At 32.9% G+C, this 13,724-nt stretch overlaps 1 protein-coding gene across 1 annotated transcript; it reads left to right on the top strand.

The window, feature by feature from the left end:
• Positions 1-11,515: 11,515 nt before the first annotated feature.
• Positions 11,516-13,661, top strand: LOC119645301 (gamma-glutamylcyclotransferase-like). Its single transcript, XM_038045439.1, has 3 exons — positions 11,516-12,005; positions 12,175-12,308; positions 12,372-13,661. Exons 1-3 carry the CDS (start codon positions 11,787-11,789, stop codon positions 12,685-12,687), a joined length of 669 nt encoding a protein of 222 aa, XP_037901367.1. The 5' UTR covers positions 11,516-11,786; the 3' UTR covers positions 12,688-13,661.
• Positions 13,662-13,724: the final 63 nt, after the last annotated feature.

Here is a 13,724-nt window from a genome sequence, read left to right as displayed (position 1 = left end):
ACACACACACACACACACACACACACACACACACACACACACACACAAACACAAACACACACACACACACACACAAATATTTTTCAAGCCCTTTTAAAAATTCGTTGGAATAACTATCCACGACTCCAATATAGTTTGTATAATGGCAGCTGAGTCTTTTGAGAATTCGGAAAATCTGCATTCATTCACACATATTTCAAAAGTAATTATTTATGAATGAATGAACTCCGGAACAAACTTAAACAAAGAGCGCGAAAAACAAGCGCATTTTTACGCTTCTGACGTCAGAACCACAACTGGAAATAAAAGTGTATCACTACCAAAGCGGTGCGAACACGCAAGACCCCGAAAGCTTGTGAAACTGCAGCATTGCCTTTTAAAAACCATCGTATTATTATTATTATTATTGTTATTATTATTATAAATTTAGCCAGAGAATAAATTCGAAGACTAAAGTCTTAAAAGCATTAGCATCTAAGGCTTTCGGCTTTATTAAAAACTCTACCGCACTTGAGATTTGAACCCACGACCATTGAGTTGCTAGTCGAGACACTTGCCTAAAGACTTCGTCAGACGACATTTTAATTCCGCTTTAATACCACTTAAGTTTAGATATGATATTCGCAATTGTCGCGCATTAAAAACAGTATATTTTATAATATTAGGTCGCATCGAAAATCGGTTTCACGGTTTCGAGCTTCTTTTTGTAGCCCGTTCTTTTCAAATGATTCCAAACTGTCGTGTGATTGATGTTCAGTGCCTCCGTTATTTTCTGACAGTTTGCGTGCCGGTCTTCCTCCACCAATTGCCAAATTTCATCGACTTTTTCAGTGCGACTGCGAGATGAATTTATGATATCGAAATTTTCGGAACGAAATAGAGCAAATCAGTTCTCTGTCCTTCGTTCACTCGCAACATTCTCACCGCATACTTCCCAAATTTTTCTTTTTTGTTTGCATGCATTTTTAATTTTTTTTATAGTAAAAAAAAAAACATCACATAGCGTATTTCTTCAGGCATTTCACTCAAATCAATATAACTTTTTACACGCGTAATGAATTCGCAAACCGAATACCACCTGTTCGTTTGAGACAATCAGATAAGTGTTCCGCATCCCGCGAAAGAAACTGCGGAGAATTTTTAATTAATGACCTAATCTGCTCGATTTATTGGGTAGTAAATATTATCTTGATGTATACAAAAAAAAAAAAACCCAAGTGCCTTGAAAAATTCTGTGGTTATATCTACACCGACTTTTTAGTTTTACAAGCAGAAAAAGCCCTTTAAAGGAGGTGACGAACGTTTCAATTTCTTTCATCTAACAAAGTTTGCGAATCCTTAATGTAAATATTATAAAAAAAGTTTCCTAAGAGACGTTTTCTATAGATCAGGTAATGCTATATGTAACAATTATAAGTTTCAGATAATGACAGACAATCGTACTTACCGCGAATTGGATGCTTCAGTTGCCAAATCGATTAACTGCATAAAGCAAGAAGTTGAGAAAAATGATAAAAAAATTATATATTGTTTTTTAAAATTCTTTTCAAGTTCAAAAATGAAAAAATGCGATATAATACGATATAGACGCCAATTTAATTTGACGCCATACAGAAAGTGTAAGATGGAATATACTTAAAGTAATTGTTAGTATTACTAAAATTTTCTCGTGATTGTGGGAATTAATCGATTTGGCAACTGAACAAAAATTATTAATTCAACTGAATAGTCTTTGCGTTATTCTCTTCTTACGGAAAAATGTCATTACATAAACATATTGTTATGGAAACCGCTGGTTCTATATTTTCATGTGCACATTGCGCGATATAGAGTTCGTACATTTTCTTAATATTTAAGCCTGGACTTAAGTATTTTCTTCTTGGATTATAAGCTCTTATGTAATGGCTTATGTATGCCGGAAATGAGTTTATATGTTTTAGAACATATGCTTCGTCAATTTTGTTACCTGGAATATGGCGACCATGATGATCAATCAACAACGAAATTTGTTCCTTACAGCAGCACTCGTATAGTCGCCCGTCCGCTTATCTGATAGGTATCCTTAAAATATTTTTTTTTTTGCAAGCCAAGGTATCATCTTTTCCGAGTTTCGAAAATTAAACGTCAAAGAACGTGATCTCGGAGTTTTACTGTTATCTTTCGGACACATTCCTTTTATTTCTTTCACTTTAACGCACCCTCTTAAAAAAATACTTTGCTTAACTTGACTCCCTAACTGATAAAATGCACCCATGGCAGCGTTTCTTTCATCTGAAATGATTTTTTCATTGCATTTCTGACGATTTCGAGAGGACAGGTTAGGAAAAGTTTTTTCAGATGTGAAACGTCCACTTCTATTTCTGTATCCTAAACCTTTTATTCTTTTATTATTTAACTCTCCTGTAACGGGAATAATGAAAATAAACGAACAACTTACAGATGTCCCCGTAGGAGTTAATCAGATTGGCTTCGGACAAATATTATTGATTATTCAGTGGCCAAAACGATTTTGTCATTTAGTGGTGTTATTATTAGAGAAATTCGTTTTGAATATGTACAGTTAGGAGCTAATGAAGTGCTTTGATGTTAAAATTTAATAAAATCTTAAAGATGGAGTTAATCGATTTGGCAACTGAACCATCCAGTTGTTTTTTAACCGTTTCGATTTATTCAGCACCGTAGTCATAGAACAGAGAGTATATATATCTAAGCGAAAAATATTCCAATCTTGGTCTAACTAGAGTGGTGGTCACCCTTCTTATCTGGTCATATTAGTTTGGGGAAAAAGAAATCATTATTTTTATATGAACTTCAGGACTTTATTTAACATGCTTCGGATTGTCCGATTTGGGTCAAATATGCACAGTTTTGTTGTATGATTTGTTGACATTTTAAAGGTAACTTCAAAATGCCTCTCTCATAGAAGTCCTGGTCTCTATTTGCAAAAAACTCTAGTAGTCGATTTTCACAATCCTCCCTAGATTCCAATTTTGTATCATTAAAGAAATTTTGCAATGCAAGAAAAAGATGATAATCGCTTGGTGCCAAGTCCGGACTGTATGGCGGATGCATTAAAACTTCCCAACCAAACTCCCGAAGTTTCTGGCGAGTCACTGTAGATGTGTGTGGCCTAGCGTTGTCCTGGTGGAACACGACACCTCTCCTGTTGGCCAATTCTGGCCGTTTCTGGTCAATCGCTATCTTCAAACGGTCCAGTTGTTGACAGTAGAGATCAGAATTTAGCGTTTGGCCATATGGAAGCAACTCATAATAAATAATCCCCTTTCAGTCCCACCAAATGCATAGCAAAACCTTCCTGGCCGTTTGAGGTGCTTCACCGCTCTTTGATCACGACCGTTTTCGCACATGGTTATCGTATGTGATCCATTTCTCATCTCCAGTCACCATCCGTTTAAGAAATGGGTCTATCTCATTCCGTTTGGCCAAGGCTTCGCAGATGGAAATTCCATCCATCATGTTTTTTTCTGTTAATTGGTGTGGCACCCAAACATCGAGCTTCTTTTTGAATACAGCTTTGTGTAAATGGTTTAAAACTGTTTTATGGTCGATTTTTAGCTCCTGGGCGATGTTACGACTGCTAACATGCCGGTCAACTTCGATCATTTCTCCGATTTTATCGACATTTTCGACGACCGGCCTACCTGTGCGAGGTGCATCTTTAATATCAAAAATTCCTGAACGGAATCTACGAAACCAAAATTCCACATAATTTGCTGTTACAGTATCGGAACCATAAACACCATTCACAATTTTAGCCGCCTGCCTTGCATTTTCGCCTTTGTCAAAGAAAAACTGTAAAATGTACCGAATTTTCTCTTTGTTCACTTCCATTTTTAACACGCTGTAACTCACAACTGAATGCACTAAACAAAAAACAGCAAAAGAATTTTTTTTACTGCGAAATGTCACCTTTCCAACGAGCATAAATCTGAAATTGTTTGATCGATACTTTGCGAGAAATCTACCAGTGCAGCCATCCACCCACATGTAACTAAACCTTTTTAAATCAAATTGAAGAACTTTGCAATTGAGTTCCTAGTTTAAGAAAGTGATTGGCGTTGCATCGTCAGGGTATATGAAGATCTCGAGAGATCGTAAATATATATATATATTAGGGTGGCGGGAAAATTCTTTCGTATTTTAAATACGAAAATTTTAATTTGAAGTGCTTTGACGTATTCATTAGCAGCCAAGCCTGGTGGATGTCAAGCTTCTTTCAAATTCTAAAGTATTACGATGATCATTATCGCCGAGATCAACGATATTCTTTGAGACTAAAATCTCCGGAATGAAGTTTGGCAAGCCGGACCCGTACATGTACAAGCAATCGACGCGTTTCTTTCATTCTGAAACTCATATCACTTGCAATGACTTATATGCATTTTATCCACCGATTTTTTTTATTCACTCTATTCCACCTACAAAGATGCTCATAGACATGACATGACCTCTAGTTTGGTTTATATATATTTTTCTCTTAAATCATTTAAGTGGTCAGTTCAAAGGACAATTAAGCTGCGCAACCGATACCACGTTGCTTAAAACGTTGCTTTACACTTTTGATAAAATTATTTTAAGGTTAGGTGTACCAAAGGTTTCCTCTATGACGAAAGTAACTAACTTACCCTTTCTTGCTTACATTCTTTTCTGATTTATTAATAGGAGCTCGGGTATATGACTCTTATGCCTATTACTTAAAAATGATTTCTTGTCCTATATCTTAATAAAATAAGTGGAATTCCTTGCTGTTTTGCTTGTAGTTTTAGTAAAGCGGTATCGCATCTAGTATAAAAAGCGCTTTAAAGTGAGTTAACGGAGAATTTAAGCAAGTAAATATATAAATGAAATGCAATTTTATTGAAATTGCTTGCTGAGAAAGTGCAAAAGTATATGCTATAGCATGTACAACCATTAATTTAATTTAATGCAGACTTTTCGAAAATTTCTTTTTTCATTTTTAATCTGCTTTTATACATATTTGTTTTACTGCTTTATACAACAAATTAATTAATTCTTAGTGTAACTGAGACCGTGACGGAAGAAAAATGAAGAAAATTTAATCTCCGGCAAATAATTCATTCAACGCACAACATTTAACACTTTAAGTTTAAACTCGATTAATTAACATAAGATTGTAGCACGATTTTAACTTAAGTGTAAACGCAAGAACGAAAGAAATGAATTCGGTTTCTTTCTTAAACGTTACTTCAAATCGTTTAAAAACTTTATCTCTCTTCGAATTGATTTTCTTTTTATGCCGAGTATCAGTATAAATATATATATATATATATATATTCTTAACTCTGTCCGTCTGTCTCTCTCTCTGTTTATCTGTATATGCTATGTTTATGGATAATATGCTCCTATCGCGAAAAAGTCAGCAATCGCGCTCAAATTTAGCAGAAAGACTGAAAGTCGTTGCATACAGGTTGGTATAGATATTGAGATATTGAGCCAAATTGGTCAAACACACGGACGGACGCGACCACAATATGGCATATACTAAGAGTAACGTCCGTTTTGAAAAATAATAAAACATTTGATATTTTTGTCGTTACTTATAAACCACAACACATGCAACTGCAATGGTAAAAATTTGTGTTTATATTCTATAGGCGGTCCTGCAGACGGTCCCAAAACGTAAAAAATCGGCCATGTCTACTCAATATTGTAGAATATTAAAATTTCATTATTTTATGAAAACAAGAAAAAGAGCGCAGAAAGCATATAAAATCCACATCTAATTGATTAGCATCAAATCTGAATCTATCCAGAATTGTTTGTCAATCCGGCTGTCGATCGGTTAATCGCTGTTCACATGTTCACCAAAATCAAGATATCTGCTTTAAATTTGGTAGAAACGTTTTTAGAAGTCGTTGCACGCACGTTGAATTTGCAAATAAGTAAAACCGGTAAGCACTCGCCCACAACACGGTATCGCGATTGAGTACATTTCGGCTTTCTGGGGGTTTTTCCTAATAAACACACAACACACACACGATATAAGTTTCCAGTTTTATTTCACAAAAATAGAAAATATCATGTACACACAACACATACACCCACATATTGTTATATAATATGGAAATTTAGTATTTTTTCCTTTTTGCGCCATCTTAGCATAACGATGATGGGCATAAAAAATTCGGTCGCGGCCGACTATAAGTTTCTTACAAGTTGTTTTTCTTTTCTTTCTTCAAATAATCGAAAGAAAGTGAAAAGATAGAAAATTGAAATTTAGTTCTCATTGTCGTTAATTAATTTAAAACTTCATCAAGATGAAAAAAGGAAGGATTGATTTAAAAAATAATAATTATAAGTGTTGAATATTTCGTATAATTAGTGAGTCAATTTTCGAGTTAACGCAAAGTTAATAAAAATATGTGCAAAAAGTTATTTCATCCGAGAATGCAATAAAATCTAAAATAATTTTAAAATTTATAATTGAATTGAAAACAAGTAAAACACTACAGCGGGTCGCAGCCCACCCTAACCCTACCCACTCGAAATACCCTATACTGCTTCACAATTATTCATATATTGCCTTTATACGGGAAGTGACCAAAAAATTGGTCCAATCCAAAACATTTTTCAAATCGTTCGTTCTTAAGCCAAAACAAGTCAATGTATTAAAGGTCATCTAAAAATTGCGGCCTGTTGGTTGAACGCAAGAAAATAAAATGGACGGATGGACAAATACCTTCAAATCAAATCAAATTGTGATTCGGAGTCGAACGAAACTCTACCCTTCAAGTCCTTCTGGATGTTGCATACATTTGTGCAAACTTAATTTAACCTTATACTACAGGTAGGGTATAAAAAAATTAAATTTTAATAAAACAATTTAGTTTTTCGTCCCCTTCTGACATTCTATTTCATTGTTAACATGGAATTCTTAAGACAAGGTTATATCAGTCTGCTTTAACTTTTTAAACTTCTGTTGACACCACTGACAGCTTGACTACCAGATCACAGGATGCACATGCACTCACATATACTTTAACTTGACGTCGAAAGATAAGTATAAAAAGAAATACGAATTTACAGTCGCTTTAAATTAATTACTTATCAAATCTACATTATTTAAAAATTACTTTCAAGTAAATAAATAATTATGAAAAGAAAAAAAATATATTTTTTTTAAATCAAAAATAGTTAGTTTATCTGTTACGTACGGAAAACCACTTTCTCCAATTTTTTAAGAATTATCTTTGCGCCTTTTTTTTTTTTTAAATAAAACATCTCAATTTATAACATACTTTTAGGCAGTTATTTACACATATAAAAACCAAATAGAAAATCCTCGAAAATATATTCACTCAATTTTTTTTCTTTTTGCTGTGAAACAATCGTTTTATACAGGATAAGCGGTAAGAGAGCATACTGAAGAGTACATAGAAGAATCGAACATATACACATATTGATCCATGAAGGGTAATTGGGTAGAAACTTCAGCTGCATTACGTTTTATCGAAAACATTGCAACTCCGCTTGAACATTTCGGAGCACAACCCGGATTACATTTTTCTTAAAAAAATAATCGCCGTAAAAAGAGAAAATAAAGTGGGGAGCATTTAATCAATCAATGGACAGGGAGTTATATTCCATTAGAGAATGGGCGCCTTTAACGGATATTTTGGAACGTATCAACCGCGGATTGTTTCTAACCGATTTAAATATTACTTGCCTTGACGTTTTGCTTTTATTCTCAATTTATAAACACAACAATTTAGTTGCGCCCCGGTTTATTCTCAATTTATTTATTTATTTATTTATTCTGACTATGTAAACAATTCATTTTGTTTGCGCAATACCATAATAATAATCAGCTGTAATTTGAAGAACATATTCGGATTAAAATTATAAAAATTGCATTTGTGACTGAAAGATGGGAAAATTGAGGTGGAGGAGGTGGGGACCAGCAAAGAGGTGGAGGAGGTGGAGGAGATAAAAAATAAATCATCATTAACAAATTTTTTTTATGGTTAAGAAGATCATATTTTTTATTAATTATTAGAGTAATAACGAAGCTTTCATTATTCAAAACAGTGACATTCAATAAAGCTGCCTAAACTTCTTGAAAAAGCAGCAGCGTGTGAATTATATGAAAATGCCGAAGATAAATTGTTGGTTTTACAATTTCCTGCCCCATTCATATCCAAATATATCAAAGATTTCCATCAAAAATTAGCGCAACTTCTTAAAGAAGCTCAAAATGTTATCATACTAAGTGGGAATTTCGGTTATGAAAAGCGCATTATAGATGGGTCATCTTATGAGTACAAAGCTAATGAGCAAATTTAAGGATCTGTATAAGGAGCCATTAAGTCTTGCTAAATTGAGGGAATTTTCGGGTGAGACAATTTTTGGAGGAGTGCTAGAATTAATTAAATAAAAATGCAAATGTAACTACTATCAACACAACGTTACTAACATTTTTTATGGCTAGATAAATAGGACAAAAATATTATTGAAAAATTTAATGATTATCTTAAATTCGCCTAACATGCTTTGATTATGCAGTTAGGTAAGGTGCAAATATATTTTCATTTTAACAAAAAACAATGTAACCTAAGGCGAAGCACTTTCTCTATATATGTATATATATATATATGTATATATATATATATGTATATATATCGCAGTAAATTTTATCAATAGTAAATGCTTGTATTTTTCAGTTGCGCCTATAACCTTCAAAGCGTTCAAGATCGGTAACGCGCAGGTTGAGTTATATCAGTAAATAAATTCCATTTCATTAGGTGTTTCGTTCAACTCTTTTTCTGCGCAATTAATTAATTGCTGTTTGCATTTACTTTTGCTTTTCTAGGCTGGCAGGTTTTACTATAGCGAGAATAGTGTATATGCATTATGCATGCGTGCATATCGCATTGCATGCCTTCTAAAAGTATGCATGCATGTATTTTAAATTAATTTACCTACGCCTATTTGTATGCTATGCCTATAACAAAAAATATCTGTTAATCTATGTGTTAATGTGCAAATGTTTAAACCATAAACAAATTTATTTGCGCACACGCTTATATAATATATATGTTGATACATATACATACGTATATATATATATATATATATATATATATATTTAGCTGTGCATTATTTTGTTAGCAAGTAGGTCGTTTAGGTATACAACAACAAGTTACCAGCGGAGAAAGGCAGAACAAATGACGATGAGATAAAAGTTATGTGTATGGCATGAATAAAGTAGTAGAGCGAAAGTTTTAGTTGCTAGAAATGTATGTTGATTTTCTTTTTCTTTCTTTCCCCTTTTTACTGAACTTTGAATAGCTATTTATACGTTTAATTTTGCATAGAGACGAGAATTGAAAAACAAATTTTTTTCCACTGATCTTTTAATGATAAAATTAAGAAAAATCTTTTTTTCTTTCCGCATACCTAGTATTCACATTTAAGTTTTTATTTTAATTCAATTAAAACGTATAGGTGGATAGTCTAAAAAAATGTTCTTAAATATTTTTCCAACGAAAACAATTTCTATGAGCACGTAAAAATTTTCAAATGTATCTTTTACATGTTAAGAAATAAAAAAAGGTCCTAAGCTATTAAACGAATATAACAAGGCTTGAAAACTTTAAAGTAATTATACAAAACTTTGCTCAATATAGTTTTTCATACATTTTTGTTAATGATATACCAAAAGTTACACATTATTTTCATGCAAAGCCATACATTTCAATCGACGTTTCTCGCCATGATATATTAAAAATTATATCTTTTCCTTTCCTGTCTTTCTCATGTCTGGCCAAGCTACAGGTCGCAATTTTTAAGGTATTTTGATGAAAATTAATACACTGACAGTTTTTGACCCAAGCACAAACGCCATTAAAAATGGTTCGATTCGGTCTACTCTTTCGGCCACTCCCCATATAACGCCCTATTTTGGAAAGTCATTATATGGAAAATATTGTAATTTTTGAAATTTCTCCACAAAAATGGCTAAGTAGTAGTAATTTGACATTCTAAATTTGCATGAAAACTTTGGACCGGCTGGGGCAATTTTTTGAACTCCCGAAAACTGAAGTTCACACGACAAAAAGTTCGAATTTTCAATGCAATGATGAAAATCAGATCACAATAGTGAATCAAAATTTGGACCACCTTGGCCTGTTTTTTGCATCCTATCCTAGTAAGAATTTTCACAAAAATTGATGCTCTTTTTGCTTTACAAAAAAATAAAAGTTTTATTATCTAGTGATGAAGATTGACCCATAATAATAATTTAGTGGTAGACAATGTGGTGTAGGGTGCTTAGCGGTCAGCCTTGCCTGACTATAATGTTCTTACTTGTTACTGTGTAAAGATTCAGTTTTCTTCGGTTTGATTCGATTCGTGAGAGAGGGTTCAAAAAAGTTCCCCAGCCGAATCAAATTTTTCATACTCATTTAGAATGTCCAAATACTATTACAGAACGAGTTTCTTGCAAAAATTTTGAAATTAATATTCTTTCCAAATAACAACTTTTTAAAGTAAGGTTCTAAATGCACAGTGGTCGAGAAAATAGACCGGTCCGAGCTATCACCAATAGCGTTCGCTTTTGCGTCAAAGTAGTTCATGATATCTTAATAATTTGTAGGAGCATTTCAGCAAAAACAAATTAACAGTGGGGAATTTGCGTCACAGAGGTCAATTTTTAACCGTCCAATATTCAAGCTCTCATGAAAATTATGACTTTGCATGAAAATAATGTGTACTTTTTGGTATATTATTACCAAAACGAGCGAATATCTGCTCTTGGCGCAGTGGCGTAAGCAGAATATATGATGGTCGGCGTCACTCGACTATAATGTGCTTACTTATTCTTATCTAATTTGTTCCATTTTATAATTTATAAACTATTTGTTCCTATAAATTTTGTATAAATACGGAACTTTATTCCGAATAAAGGCAACTTTTCTCATTAATTTTTAATTCTGACGAGGGAAATTAGCAAAACTCTTGATTCTTTCATTCTAGCTCTTGATTGAACAAGTATTGTCGATAGACAATAGCTACAGAATTCGTTTTTTTTAATTAAAAGCGTTTTACAGTAGTCTCTAAAACGGTTACAACCAGACCGAGACGTTCAGTATAACCCCACCCATTACATGGCTGTACATATAAATTGCGAGTAATAAAACTGATATATATACATAAACGTGAATAAAAAAATAATTTAATCAATAAGTATAAGCAAAGATGTCGGCGACTATAAACTTTTGCATTCACTACATTGCATGGAGGACATTAAAAAAAGCAGAATATCTTGCAGACAAACTCGCAAGCATTCGAGAAAACAGAGACATCAACAGTTAATAAAAATTATTATAGATGCGAAAGTCACCAACTAGCTACAATTCAATGAATCACTCTGCTCAAATTCTCTCTAAAGCCAAACATAGGAATTTTTGCACAAATATATAAAGCAAATATACTATAGTAATCACTGAGAATATAATTATTTTATTTAATATAAAATAAACTTTTCAAATGTTTGCATCATGTGCTCATATCAGTTAAATAAATTTTTATATATTGACGCTGTGACCGCAAAGCTATTAGTAGCGCGCTTTGATTACAAAAATCAAACTGTGTCCATTCTACTACAATAAATATGCAGCAGATACTTTCTAGTTTTTCAAAACAATGTTCAATGACTTTGAATATACTTTTGCAAAACACAGTTCACGTTGAACATTTGTTTAGACTAAAGAGTCACAATTGAATGTAATGCTACGTAATTCAAAATGTTTGTGACTTTATTAATTTTGAGTGTGTTTGCGGGTAATTTAAGCGCTAATCAGTCAGGTCGAAGTGGAGACAGTGGTGGTAATAATGATAGTATTGTCTTGCCTGAGATTATTGGCGATAAATTTTACTACTTCGGCTATGGAAGTAATATGCTAACCAAGCGTATACATTTACAAAATCCAACAGCGATAAAAGTTGGGTCAGGACAACTAAATGTAAGTAAAAGAGAATTGAGAGCATAATAAATTACATAATTTGTGCTGCTGAGTCTTCGGTCAAAGTTAACACACAGCCTGTGCCAGTGTACACAAACATACACTTTATACAATATATGATTTATATGGCATTTACTGAAAAAAAAAAAAATGTTTTATATATTTACAGGATTATAGACTAGATTTTCATACGTATACTAAACGCTGGGAAGGCGCTCCAGCTACCGTGGTACCTCATCAGAACCGGACTGTCCTTGGCACATTATGGGAAATAGATTTAATCAATTTAAGCGACTTGGATGAGTAAATTCAGTTCAAAAAGAAATTAAAAATATTTTCTTTTTAAGTTTTTGTTAACGTTTGTAGGCAGGAAGGTGTTCCTCAGGAAATCTATAGGCCCTTAAGTTTATCAATAGCTCATCGACCTAATCGTACTACAGTTGCTCGGGTGTATGCGCTTGTAAACCAACCTTCGACGGACTTCAAACTAATGCAACCTGATGACACACCATTTGATCGTCAACCATCGAAAACCTATCTAAAATGTTTAATCAAAGGAGCTATTGAAACGGGCTTGACTAACGATTATGTAAACTGGTTGAAATCCATAAAACACAATGGTAACGTTGTTGACGAATTAGAAAACTTATTGGACTTGAAAGACGTGGAAATATCCAACTAGTATGATAGGCTTTCGTATAAGTAAATTTTCTTTTTTTAATTACACTGGTCATTAATTCTTTGTCCCATATTAGTATATGAATGGTGTTCTTAGCTAAGTGACGAGAACTGAATTTGAAAGTGAATGCTGCTCTAGTTTATTGGATTCAGCATTCTTTGTGGCATTTTAACTTCTATTAAATTGATCAAAAACATTACATATTATAAGAGGGGACATTTCTCCAGCGACACTTGCGCAACAAACTTGTTATATGGTACTTCATGACATTTGTTGTAAACAAACGCTATGAAAAAGAGCAAGAAACTACTGACAATAACTGACTTTTCTTTGACAAGTTTGTGTACAAGTTTACATTGCATATTAACATATTCTGCTAACGAAATGCTGTTTCTACTATTACTTATATGTATTTGTATACATATGTAAATATATATATATAAATATATAATCGCAATTCTTACTGTTGCCAGCCTTTACAAATTCACGGTAAAAAAGAATATACGCTTGACCCTGACCTTCTATTATTTGCTGACTTTTTTTTTGTTGTTCAAGATAACGATCATACACCATTTTGCACATGAATGTTACACTTTAAACGACATAATACATCCATGAATACGCCCATGTAGTTTTCTCATTACAACTCAAATGCGTTTCGCTTATCATTTAAGACAAACTTAAGGAAATTGGCGCCTTTTCGATCAATAACCTTTTTAAATCATTATGCCATCAATGGAATTTCTAAGCGAAAATTTAAATTTCTAAGAAGGAAAACGGCACAAAACATTGCCCCATAATTTGACCGTCCCGAAAATTTAATGTACAGCAGCAAGAATCTAAAAAAGGCCAACCTAATCCAGATTTTAATATATAATATTTGGCGGTTTGATTATACTTACTACTGCTTTAATTGGTGTTAGTTTGCGATATATTAAAACTTTCATAACGGCAATGGCTACTACTTCTATAAATTTTTCATAAATCGCAGTTTTAAGTTTGTTTAAATCTTTATAAAATTTATTATTATTATTATTATT

The sequence above is a fragment of the Glossina fuscipes genome, unplaced genomic scaffold (genome assembly GCF_014805625.2).
Source record: "Glossina fuscipes isolate IAEA_lab_2018 unplaced genomic scaffold, Yale_Gfus_2 1, whole genome shotgun sequence".
NCBI lineage: Eukaryota > Metazoa > Arthropoda > Insecta > Diptera > Glossinidae > Glossina > Glossina fuscipes.
The sequence above is the reverse complement of the archived record's forward strand: the minus strand, read 5'-3'. Positions and strand labels throughout refer to the sequence as shown.

Coding starts and splice junctions, on each gene's coding strand:
- LOC119645301 (XM_038045439.1), top strand. CDS start 11,787: ATGTTTGTGACTTTATTAATTTTGAGTGTGTTTGCGGGTAATTTAAGC. Junction 12,006..12,174: donor TTGGGTCAGGACAACTAAAT/GTAAGTAAAAGA, acceptor ATATATTTACAG/GATTATAGACTAGATTTTCA. Junction 12,309..12,371: donor AATTTAAGCGACTTGGATGA/GTAAATTCAGTT, acceptor TAACGTTTGTAG/GCAGGAAGGTGTTCCTCAGG.